Raw genomic sequence first — 17,036 nt, 5'->3', positions numbered from 1 at the left:
AACGACTAAACAGTCAAGCTTCTCTAACAAAACGTACAGTACAATAAAAAGTACAGTACAAGCTGGCCTCAATCAATGGCATTAGAATTTTTTTTTTTTTTTACGGTAAATCATCTGAATCATCCCATGTATTGAATGAAAACGTTTAGTCTCTTGTAGGCCATATGTATGCCATTGGCAGATGAAAAGTTCAAGACATAGAAACCACGTATATAGAGTATATACCAGGCAGGGCTATATAATAATATATTAGTGCAGTGTTTTCCAAACAATGGTTCGGGACCTACTTATGGGTCGTGGACACATTTTATGGGTTGCAAGTAAATATCACCTTTTTTATGTTTTAGTATGATTACAAAATAAAGGACGGATTCAAAAGTTAAAAAAAAGTTAAAATATCAGATCAACAAGACAACATGTCACACTATTTATTAAATAAGTTTGGGAACCAATGCATTAGTGAGTGACAAATAAACCCCCCTGAAGTACATATGGCAAAATTCTCAGATTTAGGAAGGATCCTGTTTGTCTTCATTTCGTTGCTTGACTGACAGATGTTTAAGGACATGATGTGAACGACTGCACCCAGAAACTTGGTGTGTGTGTGTGTGTGTGTGTGTGTGTGTGTGTGTGTGTGTGTGTGTGTGTGTGTGTGTGTGTGTGTGTGTGTGTGTGTGTGTGTGTGTGTGTGTGTGTGTGTGTGTGTGTGTGTGTGTGTGTGTGTGGGGAGGGGATGGAATGGTCACCTTAACAGTCCCTATTGAGCTGTATGCCAAGGGTCACTATGAGCCTTTGTGCTGGTCCACAGTTGAAGGAAGGCAGCCATTGGCCAGCAGATGAAGACATGTGGTGGGTGGAGGGTCTGTGATGGTGTGTGTGAATGCAGACCATTAGGAGAAAATCAAAAAGCCATCAGACTTGATTGTGGGGGAAGGTCATGTTGCTCAACAGGAGAGGTGGTATTGATATCACAGGGCTGCTGTTCACAAGACAATATAGTAATACATTTCATTATGGTTCAATAGTTCCCCCTCTAAACTCAGAAGAATATTAATGACACAAATCAAATTATATTCATGAAATGTGCAGAATAGTATAGTATTTGTTGCTGGTAATGTGTTTGTCCCATGTCCTGTATTTTAAAAGGGAAGTGTGTGTAAAGTTTTATGAGTTTTTGGTCACAGCCTGTGTGTCTGTCAGCAAGTATATGCTTCTATAGTGTTTGCCAGACAGTGGTAGAAAGAACGGTAGTTTAGGTGGCAGGCTGGGGTCCCTGAAGATTTCAATCACCTCAGTAAATATCCTGATTATATTGCTGCCATGCAATGGTGAACATGTTGCAGCAGTTGGTCAGGACGTGAGGGGTAGGCATGTCAAATTATTCACAGCCTATGGAGGATATGTCAATGTTTTTCAAGCACAATGCTGGTGTGGTAAGACCAGGCGAGGTCCTCATTCAATGGAATCGCTTGACCACAACACTAATTGATATCGAAAGCTTGCAAGCTTCATTGTGTTTTAAGCCTTTTGACAAATTATGCACAAATATGTTCATTCATTGTGTCAATGGAGATGTCAATCAACCCCGTCAGGAACTTTATTTTTTCACTTTCACGTATTTGGCTTGGTTGTAATATCAAGAAAAGAAACGGATGCAACAGGTGCTCGCTGTGTGTGTGTGTGTGTATGTGTGTGTGTGTGTGTGTGAGTGTGTGTGCGCGTGTGCGTGTGTGTGAGAGAGAGAGAGCGAGAGTGAGCGAGTGAATGAGTGAGTGAGTCTGGCTGCAGGTTTGATCCACAGCATGTACTGCACCTGTACAAACCTAATAAAAGCTTCCCTTTATCTCAAACTTTCTCCCTCTAGTCTACTGTGCTTACTCTGAGTCTGAGCAGAAAATTGATTTTTCACGTCAGCCTTGAAGAAGCCTCTTAACTAAAAAGATGAGATCTGAGACATCTGGGTGCATTTCAGCTAAATCCCTGGAAACCCCCCATCCATCTCCTCCATAGGCTACTGTACCAGGCTATTCAGGTCTTCAGGATCTTCATTCTTCCCCCTCTGTCCCCCCCTTCCTTTGGACTCCCCAAGTACCCTGTGCTCTCCTGCCTCTTTTACTCTCTGAAACCCTGGAATAATCTCACTGCTTGTGTTTTGCATGACAATTCCTATCCCAAGTCCATGGCCCAGGACAATGACAGCATAGTTGTGGTTTGATGTCTTCTAAAGCCATTGATGGGCCCCCATGGACCTCTTAAAGATGTCCTGATCCTATACCTAATGGAATCAGAAAAGAGATCACATAGTATACTTGTAGTAGGGAGTGTCTTGATGTACAGCGTCACTATAAAAGAAACATCATTACTTCAATTCAATTTCAATTCAAAGTGGCTTGATATTGGTATGAGGAAAAAAACCAAATAATAAACAGAGTAACATTTTAACTTTGCAGTCATAGGTACAAAACAAAAATAACAATACAATAACAATAATACACACGCTATGATTGTCAGTCTTTCATTACCATCCAGATATTAACAACTGTAATTATACATTTTAGGCTTGATGTGCTTAACATTTATCTGCCATATGTCTGGCAGGTCTCTGTTCCTTTCTGTCTCTTCAGACTGTCACACACACACACACACACACACACACACACACACACACACACACACACACACACACACACACACACACACACACACACACACACACACACATATGTATATATATATATATATATATATATATATATATATATATATATATATATATATATATATATATATATATATATATATATATATATATATATATATATATTCATAACTTGTAGTGTGATACTGCCTGTGTCATCTAGTTCTCAAAGCACAGAAGCTCACCACCCTTAATTAGAGGTAAATTCTTAGGACCAGATGAGGGTCTACTAAATTCAGGGTTGAGTTTCAGAAACTTGGGCATGATTTAGGCTATGTCAATCTACCTGCCACAATTTTACAGTGATCCCTGATAATAATTAAAATATATGCCTACTGTGTAGACAAATTACCCCCCCCCCCCCCCCCCACACACACACACACACACTGATCTAAAGTATTTGAAGCCATCAGACATAAGTCCTTCATTGAACCATCTCTAGCTTCTAGAGTGAAACTGCTGCCCAGTAGTGTTTGTGTCAGAACAGGGGGTGGGTGGGTGTTGGGGTGTGGGCGGTATCAAAGAGTTGAGACGTATTGTTCGAGTCTGAAAGGGAGCTAATGGTCGACCATCGCTACTCGGGGTCTGAGATCCGCGGGGTGTCCCGGGGCCAAGTCTCACAATGGCACCCCCCCTCCCTCCCCCGCAGTGCGTCTTCCTGCCACAATCTGCAGCCAACGACTCGCACTGGGGGAGCGCATCTGTAGGCCTATCGGTACGAGGGCCATCTACCAGTGTTGCCATGTCAGCTTATTATAAGCGACTTTGGGCTTCTTTGGTCCAAAGACGGTAGTTGCGTTTTTTTGGGCTTGTTTCTAAAGTTTACTTGCTTATTTAGGCTTGCTTCACACATTTTTTTTAAATTATTATTAAAAAACAGTGGTTCTCAAATATTTTCATGAAAATGTTGTGTGCCCAGGCGAGCATTTGTGTTGTTAGAATGTTTCAAATATATATATATATATGTATATTCCAAATATTCCACATTTTATTTTTAAAATAGCAGATCTACAAAATCGGCTATTTTCAAATATCCGACGCATAGGTTGTGGCATGAGACCTGCTTCTTTTGGGCTTGTTTTCCCAGACCGGGTTGCTTATTTCTCTCACAAAATATGGCAACGCTGCCATTTCAATAGTCACCGATCAAGGGGGAATGGCAGGGGTTTTACCTGCATGCTGGTGGCTGTTTTATACATTTCCTCCACGTTGTTATCCATTTAAGTGGTTCTAAATCCAAAACAGCCGACTTTTCAGTAAAAATCACAACACTGAATGCAGCCCTCTTAGCTGATGGGGGGGGGGTAATAAAATTCAAAATTGCTTTTCACCCATGGTTTGATTGACTGATTGATTGACGTTTTTATTGAGGAAAAATGCATATATGAACATATGTAGGCTCCATAGCCAACCTGTAAAAAGGTTAAAACACAATAAAGGACCACTGTGATCCTTTGTTTTGTTTGTTTAATTTGAACACAATTCATTTTCAACTCAGCCCCTCAGCCATAATAACTTGACACATTGCCCTTTTATTCCCCGAAAAACTACTGACACCAATTTGAAAACACTTTAGTAACTCCTTTATCTGTTCACAACCTCCCACTGGTAAACATCACCTAAACATCACCTAATTATGACACTCTAGCATCAACATGACCCAGCCCCGCAGTTTGTACATAGATTGTTGAAGTAAATGAAGTGAAATGTGTTAATGTGTACTCATTTGTTTGCCTAAATACGTGTTGAATATTTTGAAAACAAGACATTTGTGGCCACTGCAACAATAAGGCACATATATATTCCAGGCACACGAACACACAAAAGGTTTAAAACATGCAGACTATTTGGCCTTGTAAGTTTTGTTGTTGTTGTTGTTTTGTTTTACCTTTTTAATCATCTTTTTTTTGCTCTGTAGGCTACCGTTGCCTCTTTGGGCACTGGTAAGTCACTTTTTATGTGACTAATGGAAGTGTTAGTAATGGAAATGGGTTTAGTATTGAGACCTCACTCAGAAATGTTAATATCAAAGATATCTCTCTGAGGGTGAATAATTTAAACAAACTGCGCATAATGACTGATGTATGAGACGAGCTGTTGGTTTATTATGTATTTACAGAAGCAGCCGTGTCTGTTTAGCAATGTAAATAACCAACAACGTGATATTAGGCTAATATGGGTGATGATTTTGCATTGCATAAGTGCAGTGGTGTAATGTAACTAAAGTAGGCCTACATGTAGGCTACTCAAGTAGGCTACTGTAGCCTACTTAAGTACAATTTTGACTTTGCTGTAGTAGGCTATTTCCAATTTTCAGTAGCCTACTTTTACTTCTACTCCACTACATCTCAGAGCGGCAAATATTATACTTCTACTCCACTACAATTATTTGACAACTTTAGTTAGACTATTTACTTAGTAAATAAAAAAAAACTTATAGATGTTGATTATTATTACAAAACATACATTAACCACTCCAGCTCTGTATACATTTCTCTACAAGTAATGAAATGGAACACTCTGCATAATGAGTAGCCTATACTTTCTACTTTTGGTAAGCCTACTGTAAGTACATTTTGATACCGATACTTCTGTACCTTTACTCAAATCCATTTTGAATTCCAGACTTTTACTTGTAACAGAGTATTTCTACATTGCTATATTGCTACTTTTACTTAAGTAAAACATTTGAGTACTTTTTCCACCACTGCACCAATGTGAAGAAAATGTAGTGGAGTCAGTGCCAGTGAAACTGGTTCAGGGGAAATTGAAACCACGCCTACCATTGGCAAGTATCAAGGTCATTCACAACTTCACCCTCAGCTGTGCGTAATTGTCTCTGGTGACCAATGGGTGAAGAGATCAGATGACCCAAACCAAACCTCTTGGTTAAGGAAACATGTTTGTGGAGCCAATACTGCAATTGAGTGCTTGAGCTTGAAGGTGTCTGTCGGCGAGGTGCTGAACTGAACTCTACCCTAAAGATTGTTGGTGGACATTTAGCAACAAGTGGATTACATTCGCTGACTTTATCAAGACGGAGACCTTGCAATCCTTTTGAGAGACACACTTTTTGACCTTTTTATGTAGGACTACTTTTATTTTGGGGTGGCAATGTTTGGTGGATGAACGGTCTTAACTCTACATTCGACGCTAGTTTTCCTTCATTTTACTATTAAAAGGCCGCCGCCTACTTGAGATTTTGTAAAATGTCTGAAAGATCTAACAGCCCGATTTCAGATTGTAACAGCCGACCATATGACTTCAGCCGGGGGGGCAATCACCCGTACGCCCATCAGGTTTTAGGCCCGGAAGGCGTGATAAACGCCGGATCCATCCAACTGACCCACGGCGTCCTACAAGACCCGAGTCTTTTCTTCAACAAAGCGGCCTATAATGGAATGGCAGCATCCACGACTCAAGCATTTTTCCCCTTCCCACCGGTCAGTGGTGATTACAACCTGCAGGCTGGAGACTATGGCCATCCCAAGCACTGGTATCCCTTCGCCGCACCAGAGGCCTTCGCTGGACAAGTGCCCGGCGTGACAGCGGCCGCCCAGCCCACGAACATCAGCCCCCCCATAGCCGAGACCAGGGAACAGATCAAAATGCCCGAGATCAAGACCGAGAAGGACACCGGTGACGATTACTCGGAGGTAAAGATTCAACAATATCCAACGCCACAGGCCGCCATGGCGCACGCCGGGGTCTACTACTCGACCCCTTGGAATCCATCCTTTTGGCCCGGCCTGGCCCACATCACCACGCCACCCACTGCCAATAGTAACCCAAACCCGTCTACTTCCTCGGCGTCGTCCCCGTCTCTGTCCCCGTCGCCTCCCAGTAACGGGGTGCCAGGGAACGTGTTCTTCAGCGGTACAAGCCAGCCTGTCTCCGCGCCGCAGACGCAGCAGAACCCGGGCTCTACGAGAAGCAGCGGGTCGTCCAGTGGAGCATGCAGCGATTCCGAGGAGGAGGTTAGAAAATACTCTTAGTTTTAAGCAATTCTTGTTTTAAGCAGAGAGTATTTCAAGTGTCTTGTAATGGACATAATATTTAATGTAATCTCTTCTTTCTACAGGAAAATCTTTCCACGGAGGAACTAGAGTTGTTTGCCAAGGAACTGAAACACAAACGCATCACCTTAGGATTCACCCAAGCTGATGTTGGCCTTGCCCTGGGTAACCTTTATGGTAAGTTTTTTTTATTTGTACATTGTTGTATGATGCACTTAGTAGTTGTATGTGTGAAGGACTTGACTGAATTGTCAAATTGAGTAGTCATTGCTAGTCGAGTAAATTCATTTGTTTAGCCCAAACTCCCTTATACAACAATGGAAGTAGCATTAGTGACCAGTAATCACCCATCCATATAGAGAGGGCTTTTCAAACCCCCACTCGGCCAGATTCATATGGTACAGTGTCAGGCCTAATGCATCACACACACAAAAAACTAATACATGGACTTACCAGGCATACTCACATAAGGCGCACACACATTCTAACTATCAAATCTCTAAGAACAGATCTTAGGTCATTAATTAGTTTCGAAAATTCACAGTACAACCTAGCCAGAAATATATATTTAACTTTTACTAGGCTTGGCTAGGAGGCTCATGATCAGTGAGCATGTCAGATGTATTTAGGAGCTAGACCATTTAGAGCTGAGCCTGTATGATGGTACTCTTCTAGCAGTTTAAACCAGGGATGTATTTATTTCCTGTATGTTAATGTATATTTTTGTCTTTTGTGTGCAGGTAAGATGTTCAGTCAGACCACCATCTGTCGTTTTGAGGCTCTCCAGCTGAGCTTCAAGAACATGTGCAAGCTGAAGCCTCTTCTCCAGAGATGGCTAAATGAAGCAGAGACCTCTGAAAACCCACAGGATGTAAGTCTTCCACTTGCATGAACTCTACTCACTTTTTAGTCTTGAGACAAATGTACTGTTTATCGCATAGGCTTGTTCTTTCAAGTCACCACTAGCACTGTAAAATTCTTAGTTAAATCCTATATAATTTGTTGACTGAGGTCCCCGGCGGTCTATACTTGGTCCCCTCCGTTTTCCCCTCTACACCAAAATGTTGTCACTGTAGCCTGCAGAATGTCTGAACTTGTTTGCTGCTTCCTGTTGGATTAAACACTGACATTCTCACTCTTCTTTTTGTCAGATGTACAAGGTTCAGCGAGTATTTGTTGACACCAGGAAGAGGAAGAGACGGACCAGCTTAGAGGGGACAGTGCGTTCTGCTCTGGAGTCCTATTTTATCAAGTGTCCCAAACCTAACACGGGGGAGATTACACATATTGCTGATGACCTGGGCTTGGAGAGAGATGTAAGACATGTGCACTCCTCCTCACAGTTAACAATTCTGTATTTGACTGGTATGCACCAAAGGCGTCTAGACACACTTTTTTATGTGTAACTTATTATTTATAATTATTTTTTGCAGGTTGTACGCGTTTGGTTCTGCAACCGCAGGCAGAAGGGTAAGCGCCTTGCTCTGCCTATGGACGAGGAGTCTGAAGACCATTACTATGAGCAGAGTCCTCCTCAGATGAACATGCCCCCTTCCCCTATTCCCGGGCAACTTCAAGGCTATGCTACAGCTGGCTACCCTGGAGCCCATCCGACTGTATACATGCCTGCTCTCCACCGGCCAGATGTCTTCAAGCAGGCCATGCACCCTGGGCTGGTTGGTCACCTGACTGGATAAATATTCTTTTGTAGTCACTACCAGCCCCACTCAACCAAACCATGTCAAGACTGCCTCCCGACACTGAAGCTAAAGACTTCCACTCACAGCCTAGTCATCCCTTGTCCATGGGCTGGATGTTAGTTTTCCCTTTTTTCTTTTTTAAGATGGGGATCATTCAAAGACTATTTCATAGCCCCCCTTTACATTTTCTGACTTGGTGGTGCATTTTTTTTTTAATTTTTTAAAGATGGGGATCATTCAAAGACTATTTTATAGCCCCCGCCTTTAACATTTCTGACTTGGTGCATATGCCTCCTGCCAAAGAAGCTTGGGTTCTGCAGGCATACATGTACCATGGAAAATAATTGTTCTTTGCAGAGGGCCAAATGCACATCCATCTTACTTGGCTAAACCATCAGAGAACATTTCAACCAATCAGCAACACATTGGTTTCCTTAATCTAAAACAAGGAGAGATGAGCCTGTCTACATTGTAACTGTTCATTCAGTACCAGGACTTGTCATGACAATGTTTTTTATTTGCTCCATGTTCAACTATAAACTACACTGTCCCAACACCAAAGACTGCCATATGTAAATTATTTCAGGGTTTGACCATTACGTAATGCTTTTGCACAAAGTAGGTTTATACATTTTTTTTTTAAATTTGTTGGCCTTAAATATTGCTGCTGCTTTTCCTCTATCTATGCAGAGCTAGTTTTGTTTTTGATGGTTGTTTACATCATTGGAAAGCCTTTTCATGGCCATGTTGAGATTATATAGTTATGTTGAGATTGTATAGTTATATTGAGATTGTATCTCTAGAACTTGAACTGAATTGTCATTGTCATCCTGAAACGTTTTTTAAGTGAAAAGAGAAATGAATGGAAAATCTGTTTTGCACAAAAGACTGTTGAAGCGAGATACATGAAATAAGTCACACAACAGCTGATTGCAGCTTGAGTAAATGGCAGCTTGAGTAAATGGGTAGCACATCTGATGTACTGTATCTAACTTGAGTTAATGTTACCTGCTGCCTAGCCTTTCAATAAAAAATATATTTTCCATTGAAATGTATTGGTTTATATAATCTATACAGTATATGTATTTAACCAATTTACAAACTATGCTGCTACAGATGCTGATTTTGAACGCTTGTTTCTTGTAAACATGGAAGTTGTTAGTTCACCACAACCGGAAATAAGAGTAAGCAATTTGTTTCACAATGACATTGCTTCCTCTCAAGAATGACTGTCTTGTAACAGTATAGGGTTCATACACTTAGAAATCACAATTGCACTGTTTCCCTTACTGCTGACAATGCAACTAGAAATTATTCTAGAAATAATTCCATTATCATGCTGTAAACATGTATGGCCTCCCATTTTTCTGACTATAGCAACTGTTAAAGAGGTTCTCATTCCTGATGAAGAGTTCTCAAAACCTCCTAGAAAGTGTTTCTCAGATGGGGGAACCTGTGAGCAGATTCTACACAACCTCTCTCTCCAGTCGTGTAAAGCTTCACCTTCCACATTCCTGATGAAGAGTTCTCAAACCTCTTAGAAAAGTATTTCTCAGATGGAGGAACGTGTACCCCTAGTGGCACCTGATGTACTACAGGTGGTATGTGAAAATTGATAAACATTGACAGACTATGTGAACCTGCTGAATTGTAAAGTTTTAACTTAAATAAAAAAACTTGACCAGCACAACCTTTGTTTTTAGTGATGTTTATTTACTGTTATACAGTAGTTTTATTTTTGGAAAAATGGCCACTAATTTCAAATCTTATTTGTAATGTTATATTCTTCAAAAGGTGGCTTATGATTCATAGCTATGGTTTTCTCCTGCAGTTTTCAAAGCAAAATATAGTTGGGTAAAGGGGATACTTGGATACAGAAATCACGGAAAGGAGAACCACTCTTACATTTTACATCTTTGATACAGTATCATCTTGTAATATCTGCTTTCATTCACTTAGTTCATGCCAAGAAGTGGTGTTCAGTCCTGTGATGTGATGGGTGTTTCCTGGATGGGATTTATTTAATAAGTAGCCTACAGTAGAGAGAGACATGAAGCACGGAGAGAGGGCAAGGGAGTGACATGTAGCAAATGGTTTGGCCGGCTGGGAATCGAACCGTCAGGCATTGGAGCCCATGTGGTATGCACGCTAACCACTTGTCACTTGGGTCGCCCAATTTGGAGAACACCATCCGGTGGTAGTGTACAGTTTCCTGTCCATTAACCCAGGCTTCAAGGTCAGAGTAAACCTTCTGTTGAGGTAACTTATCATACTGTGAGCAGATTCTACACAACCTCTCTCTCCAGTCGGTGTAAAGCTTCACCTTCCACATTCCTGATGAAGAGTTCTCAAAACCTCTTAGAAAAGTGTTTCTCAGATGGGGGAACGTGTACCCCTAGTGGCACCTGGATGTACTACAGGTGGTATGTGAAAATTGATAAACATTGACAGACTATGTGAACCTGCTGAATTGTAAAGTTTTAAATTAAAAGGCATTGGAGCCCATGTGGTATGCACGCTAACCACTTGTCACTTGGGTCGCCCAATTTGGAGAAAACCATCCGGTGGTAGTGTACAGTTTCCTGTCTATAAGTGTCTAAAGCAAGGTATGACAGTATGTGTAATTCAACAGGTCAACAGCAATGTTTATGTAACTCAAAATGACGTTACATAACGATCCCAATTTTTTTTTTTACCATTATGCTCCTTGCCCAAAAGATGGATAAGTACTCGTGAGCATGAGGGTTTAGTGTCACCATAGAGTTAAAGTATTGAAAATTATGCCCCCATGGCAACTGTTACAACAAAGGCACGGTGAAAGATTTTCAGCCATTCAGTTTTCCTACCAGGTGGGTTTATGTTTATGTGCCCAATGAAGCAGGAATATAATTTATAAAAAACAAGCAAACCATACTGTAAGAAACCAAAAATAAAATACAAAGACAAAACATGATGTGGGCCTCTCTTATTTCAAGTGGATCTATGTCATGGTATCTTGTGACAGTGCCTATATATGTTATTTAAGTTTATTTTATACAGATTATTTGGACACAGCATTCTCAACTCACTTCACGCAATACTCCTGCATGCATTTCACACTTGTTGTTTATGTTAACCTGATTATGCTTTTGATGTACCAAGTTGACATTATTTCTACCCATTAACCCAGGCTTGAAGGTCAGAGTAAACCTTCTGTTGAGGTAACTTATCATACTGAGAGCAGATTCTACACAACCTCTCTCTCCAGTCGGTGTAAAGCTTCACCTTCCACTTTTGTTTCCAAGCAAAATAGTCAGCATAGCTTTTCTTGTCATCTGCCAGCTGTTTCAGATGATTCCCCAAGTCCTCTATTGATGCAAACTCATCAACATGGATGAAGGAGTTTGGCGGGGCCACAGCCTTGTAATCCTCCAGAGAAGGTCCGAGAACAACAGGCACAGCGCCTCCCTGGTACGCGTTCCTCCACAGCTTCTCAGTGATGTAATCTTTGGAGAGTGAGTTCTCAAAGGCCAGATAGAAATAGCAGTGAGAGATGGTGGGTAGGAGGGCTTGGGAAGACAGCGGCTCCTTTTTCCATTTCCCATACACTCTCACAGGAACTATGGTATTCAGCTCTATGTAGACTTGGCTCCTCCTGTGACGGTGTCGATAGTTCTTAACCACCCAACAGACCAAATTGCTTTTATTCACTGCACTGCCTTCAGCTCCATGTTCTTCATTGCCAGGCTCTGTCGAGAGCAGCTCCCCATAAGGGATTTTAATATCAGCATCTCTCCTGTAGGACATGGTCAAGTTGAAGACGTTGGCATAAGAGCGCAGGTTCCCATTGTTTTCTGGGGACTCCAGGGACATCCAGACCCACCTCTGACCCTGTGGCCGTGGTAGATCATGGGGCAGCTTTTGGCGCCTCTGTTTCAATTCTCTGTTGTGGAAGACCACCACATCTGCTGTCGAGTTCAGAGAACGCTGGTCCACTAGTCGACAGCGTGGGACGTGATAGCGGTCCCAGCACACATCACCTGTTAGGTTGTAAGAGGTGCCGAAAGGCCAGTGCCACAGCAGGATAGTTGTGTTGCCAAGATCAGTGGAGGTAATGGGGTTTATGGTTGTCAAGGTCTGGGATCCCCACTGCCATCCAACAAGGCAAATGACAGTCACAGAAGAAGTAAAAAGAGTATAGAGAAAGTGTCTCCCCATTGAAGTGATTATTTTCACCTTAGTGTCAACATGAGCCCTGTCAAAAGAAAAATAAATGGAATTAGGGTGTGTGTGTGTGTGTGTGTGTGTGTGTGTGTGTGTGTGTGTGTGTGTGTGTGTGTGTGTGTGTGTGTGTGTGTGTGTGTGTGTGTGTGTGTGTGTGTGTGTGTGTGTGTGTGTGTGTGTGTGTGTGTGTGTGTGTGTGTGTGTGTCTGACTAATGCCCGAGGTCGCCTCTTATGGGCACAACAGCAAAGGCAGCGGCAAACAGCAAGGGAGAACTGCATGTCTCCCTGCTGCGGACCCTTCTGTGTCTCACTCTGTGTTAAAAAATGTTGCCTTAGACGAGTGCATTGTTGTCTTTACTCTGAAAGCGAGGTTGCAGGTTTTACCATCTAAACTTAACCTCTCCATCTGGTTTCCAGGCAACCAATTCTCCTCACTGTATACATCATGGTCATCAACAAATAGCTGAAACCATGTCCCACATCTTAAATGGGTGCCATGTATACAGGGGACTCTACATAAGTAGGCATGACAGAATAGTGGATTTGATATCAAAAGATATCTCTTCTATTTTCAGGTCCTCCATCATGCTGTATAAGCATTCTACTGTGAAGCCGAGCATGTTTAGCCTGTGTAATGATGATTCTGTGTTCTCTAACATTTCAGCTAACACCCACTGATGTCATTGTTGTTAATGAAAACCATAGGGAAGTGTTATGTAATTTTGACTGCAGCTTAGAGGAAGCCTTCCTAACCTAAGTGCTAAAATATCATTTGCTAGAGCAGACCATCTCTCAGCTAGGCTACAGATGTAAACTTTTGGTTTTTATATTTGGTAGCCTAGGGCATGTGAGGGGCCTTCAAATGGCCGGCCTCTCCAAAAGGAGGGCTAGAAAATTAGCAAGGTACTGCTCAATATCAGCTGTTGTTTCCTTTACCCATGATTGTTGTCTGCTGTGTTTGACAAGTATGCCAACATTATTGTATGTAACAATGTTCTGCCTTATATGCACTTTGTAACTGGCTGTTTTCCCATTATCTGACTGCACTGGCAGTGTTCATGTCCTTTGTACAAGGCATTCTTGTACTTCTGTTTATGTGGACATAAATAAATATTTCAAATGTGTGTGTGTGTGTGTGTGTGTGTGTGTGTGTGTGTGTGTGTGTGTGTGTGTGTGTGTGTGTGTGTGTGTGTGTGTGTGTGTGTGTGTGTGTGTGTGTGTGTGTGTGTGTGTGTGTGTGTGTGTGTGTGTGTGTGTGTGTGTGTGTGTGTATACAAATACAAACAATGCATGCAGGGAAGAATTAGGACGATACCCACTCATCAAAATAAAAAAGGGAGCATTTAAAATGTATAACCACCTAAAAGAAAGTGACCCAGATGCACTCCATAACAAGGCACTCACACACAGAGAAACTCAAGAGAGATGGCCCCTCAGCCAGCTGGTCCTGAAACTCACAAGCAGAGCCACCAGATATAATGACAAAAAACTCCCATATCTGCTTGGCGAAGTACAACAATGTGCAAACACAGCAGCAACATTCGTGAGCTGCTGTGATAGGAGAAGGATGTCAAATGGAACACAACCACCTACACCTTAAAGACTAATGAGTGTCACGCCTGTCACAGACATGCGCAGAGCAAGTTCTGTCAGGGAGGGAGCTCAGTGCAGTTGTTGGTGGCCTACCATTGGACCGCGTCAGCTCCACATACTCATCCACTCACACTCATTTCATTCTCAGACCGCTCTATTTAAGCTGGAAGTTTGCACTTCTCATTCTGCTTGCTTTTGCTGCTCACACACAGTTGCTGCTGCACTGCTGTTCATTGCTGTTGCTAAAATTGCTGCTCACCCTAAACTCTATGCCACCACCCCATGCTACCACCTGTTGTTTTGGATCTGCTGTTTATGTACGGGGGATTCGGAGTGACTATGGTTGGGAGATGCGCTTTATCAGAGTACCTAAAAGCAGATCCAATTCATCGCCAAACCATAATAAATATATTGCTCATTTTATATTCAATAAATATATCTTATCCTTCATGAGTTGTCTTTATCCATTTATGAGTTGTCCTGACAGAACTAATCATTGTGTGTATTCCTGCACTGTCTGCATCGAGTGACCTCGGTACATAGAAATAGCTTTTTGGGATGTTGCCTACTGTTACTTTAGACTGATGATAGGTTCTTGGTTTACCTATTTGTAATCCTAGATTACAATCCTTTACAATCCTAGATTACAATTTCTATGCATTTGATGTATTACCTTGTGTTGTCCTTGCTTACTGTAAATCGCCGAAGAGCATCTGCTAAATGTCTAAATTGTAAATTGAAGAAACACTGTACATACAAACAGAGCAATTTAACACTTTTGAAAAACAGCTGCTATTTGTGCATAACTTTGCATAAGCTTATGTCAAGCTATCATTTCCTTTGTGGATATATAGGCTAACTATTTCTGACAGCAAATGCACAATTCTTATGGTTTTGTAAGTTAGATTTCCCTCAGTTGCAATGTAACAGCTCTGTGTGCACATATAGTGCCTTTATTAGAAGGATAACCCCTTGAAATGTGTCATCTCGTTTAGGAGAGGGTCCTGAAAAAAATACAGACAGACAAAACAATACAATAAGTACATCCATGCATACTATACATAAACAGGACAAAACAAACTTGCCAAAACAAAAACAAAACAAAGCAAAAGCTCTCCTGAAACTGGCCGCTCCCACCCCACCTGAACACCCACAAAATAACAGACTTCATGCATTAATGATGTACCCATGTAAAGCTAACTAAGCAAAAACAGGAGTAGCAACTACAGACCGTTACATACATGCACATTCGTTAACATGCAATGACATGCCCATGCGAGTATACATAATACAAACATGCACATGCACCTTGGAAATTAAATTGCAGTATATTCCTCATAATTCACAGGACAGATAAGAGACAGAAAACAATCAGAAGTCTGTGTGCACATCCGTTATATTCCCTTTTAATTGTACATACATTATTTTGTTTTGATTGTATTGTTCCACTTTTGCTTTGGCAATGTAAACGTATGTTTTTTCAAGCCAATAAAGCCCTTTGAATTGAACTGAATTGAGAGAGATTTTGCCCTTTATCATAGATTACAAGTTGAATGAATCTCTTTCAACAAACTCACTTTCTCACACCGATTTGGCATCACTGGTGTGATCATGTCTCTATTTTTTATTGTTATTGTTTAATGATATTTTGTTTTATTTCTATAATAATTATAGTACACATAAAATCAATTATTATAATATAATTGAAACAAAACAAAAAGTAACAACTATCAAGTCTCCTCTTTGAGGGGTCTCAAACACTGTGACTGTTATACTGAGGCATTTGGAACAGGATGTGGTCAAAGATTTATGGCGTTATGCAAAAGATAAAAGTGGGACTTTTATCTGTACGTTTATATTGTAAATTGCTGCTGTACTGAACGTAGGCTACAGCAGCAACAATGTACAATGGTCACTTTTGAACGTACAATGATCACTTTTTATCTGCTTGTGCCTCAGTTTTATATTCAGAAGAATACCAGAATACCAGAGTATCAGTACTCGAAGACATCATTAAATGATTGCTTCTTATTTTGATACTGCAGTGTGAAATAATAACATATTATCTGTGTGTAAAGAACACATCCTAGCTACACTCTCTCCTGACCACAAAGTCAAAACACATGGTAACACACAGTCAACCCCCAAAAGAAAGAAAGAAATCAAAACTCCAAGCTCCACTAACCTGATGAGCAAGCTAATCTGTGATGTCCCTGCAGTCATCACAGAAGCAGCAACCGCTGGCACACCAGCTGGCAGGTCTCTTACAAAAATGATGATCAATTGAAGATGATTGAAAGAAAGTTGCTACAGTATTTGAGAAATGGTTGGGTGTGTTATGCATGTTATGCTCTCTCTCTCTCTCTCTCTCTCTCTCTCTCTCTCTCTCTCTCTCTCTCTCTCTCTCTCTCCCTCCCCTGCCCAATTGATGCTTGATAAGAGGAAGTAGTGGTAGAGTGTCCCATGTTTCATAACCCTACCACATGTTCATGAATTGCAATACATTTACAGGACCCAGACTACTTAGTATGGGAATAGTAATAGTTAAGAAGATTATGTTGACTGAGAAGAGGGAAGTTTAAATCAAATCATTTGCCTATGTATTCATATATCTTTCAGTAACAAATATGCAACAGCTGGGTGTGAAATGATAATGTGGAAGATGTTATCAGCAAGGTGGGGCGTTCTGAGTCATTTTGAGAAAAATGCCATCAACCACTCATGATGGGTTGTGAGCATGCAGCAGATCTGCTATCTTCACACATATAGTGTCATATAATTAATGATGTGAGAATGAGGTAAGCGTGGAGAAGCAGTGTTGCTTT

General features: G+C 41.2%; 2 protein-coding genes across 2 annotated transcripts; one reads left to right on the top strand and one right to left on the bottom strand.

Moving 5' to 3' along the window:
* Positions 1-5,907: 5,907 nt before the first annotated feature.
* Positions 5,908-9,076, top strand: pou5f3 (POU domain, class 5, transcription factor 3; the record flags this gene model as incomplete). Its single annotated transcript, XM_080418812.1, has 5 exons — positions 5,908-6,675; positions 6,780-6,891; positions 7,455-7,585; positions 7,866-8,030; positions 8,148-9,076. The coding sequence occupies 5 exons, from the start codon at positions 5,908-5,910 to the stop codon at positions 8,409-8,411; spliced, it is 1,440 nt and encodes a 479-aa protein (XP_080274938.1). The 3' UTR covers positions 8,412-9,076.
* Positions 9,077-10,129: 1,053 nt separating this feature from the next.
* Positions 10,130-16,532, bottom strand: LOC308077683 (alpha-(1,3)-fucosyltransferase 7-like). The gene is made up of 2 exons (XM_080418542.1): positions 16,397-16,532; positions 10,130-12,648 (listed from the first exon to the last, which is right to left on the bottom strand). The coding sequence occupies exons 1-2, from the start codon at positions 16,432-16,434 to the stop codon at positions 11,568-11,570; spliced, it is 1,119 nt and encodes a 372-aa protein (XP_080274668.1). The 5' UTR covers positions 16,435-16,532; the 3' UTR covers positions 10,130-11,567.
* Between the last annotated feature and the right edge of the window lie 504 nt (positions 16,533-17,036).

This window comes from Gymnoscopelus braueri (genome assembly GCF_963280865.1).
Source record: "Gymnoscopelus braueri genome assembly, chromosome: 22".
Classification (NCBI taxonomy): Eukaryota; Metazoa; Chordata; class Actinopteri; order Myctophiformes; family Myctophidae; genus Gymnoscopelus; species Gymnoscopelus braueri.
Note: the sequence above shows the minus strand (reverse complement) of the source record. Positions and strands in the feature narration are given on the sequence as shown.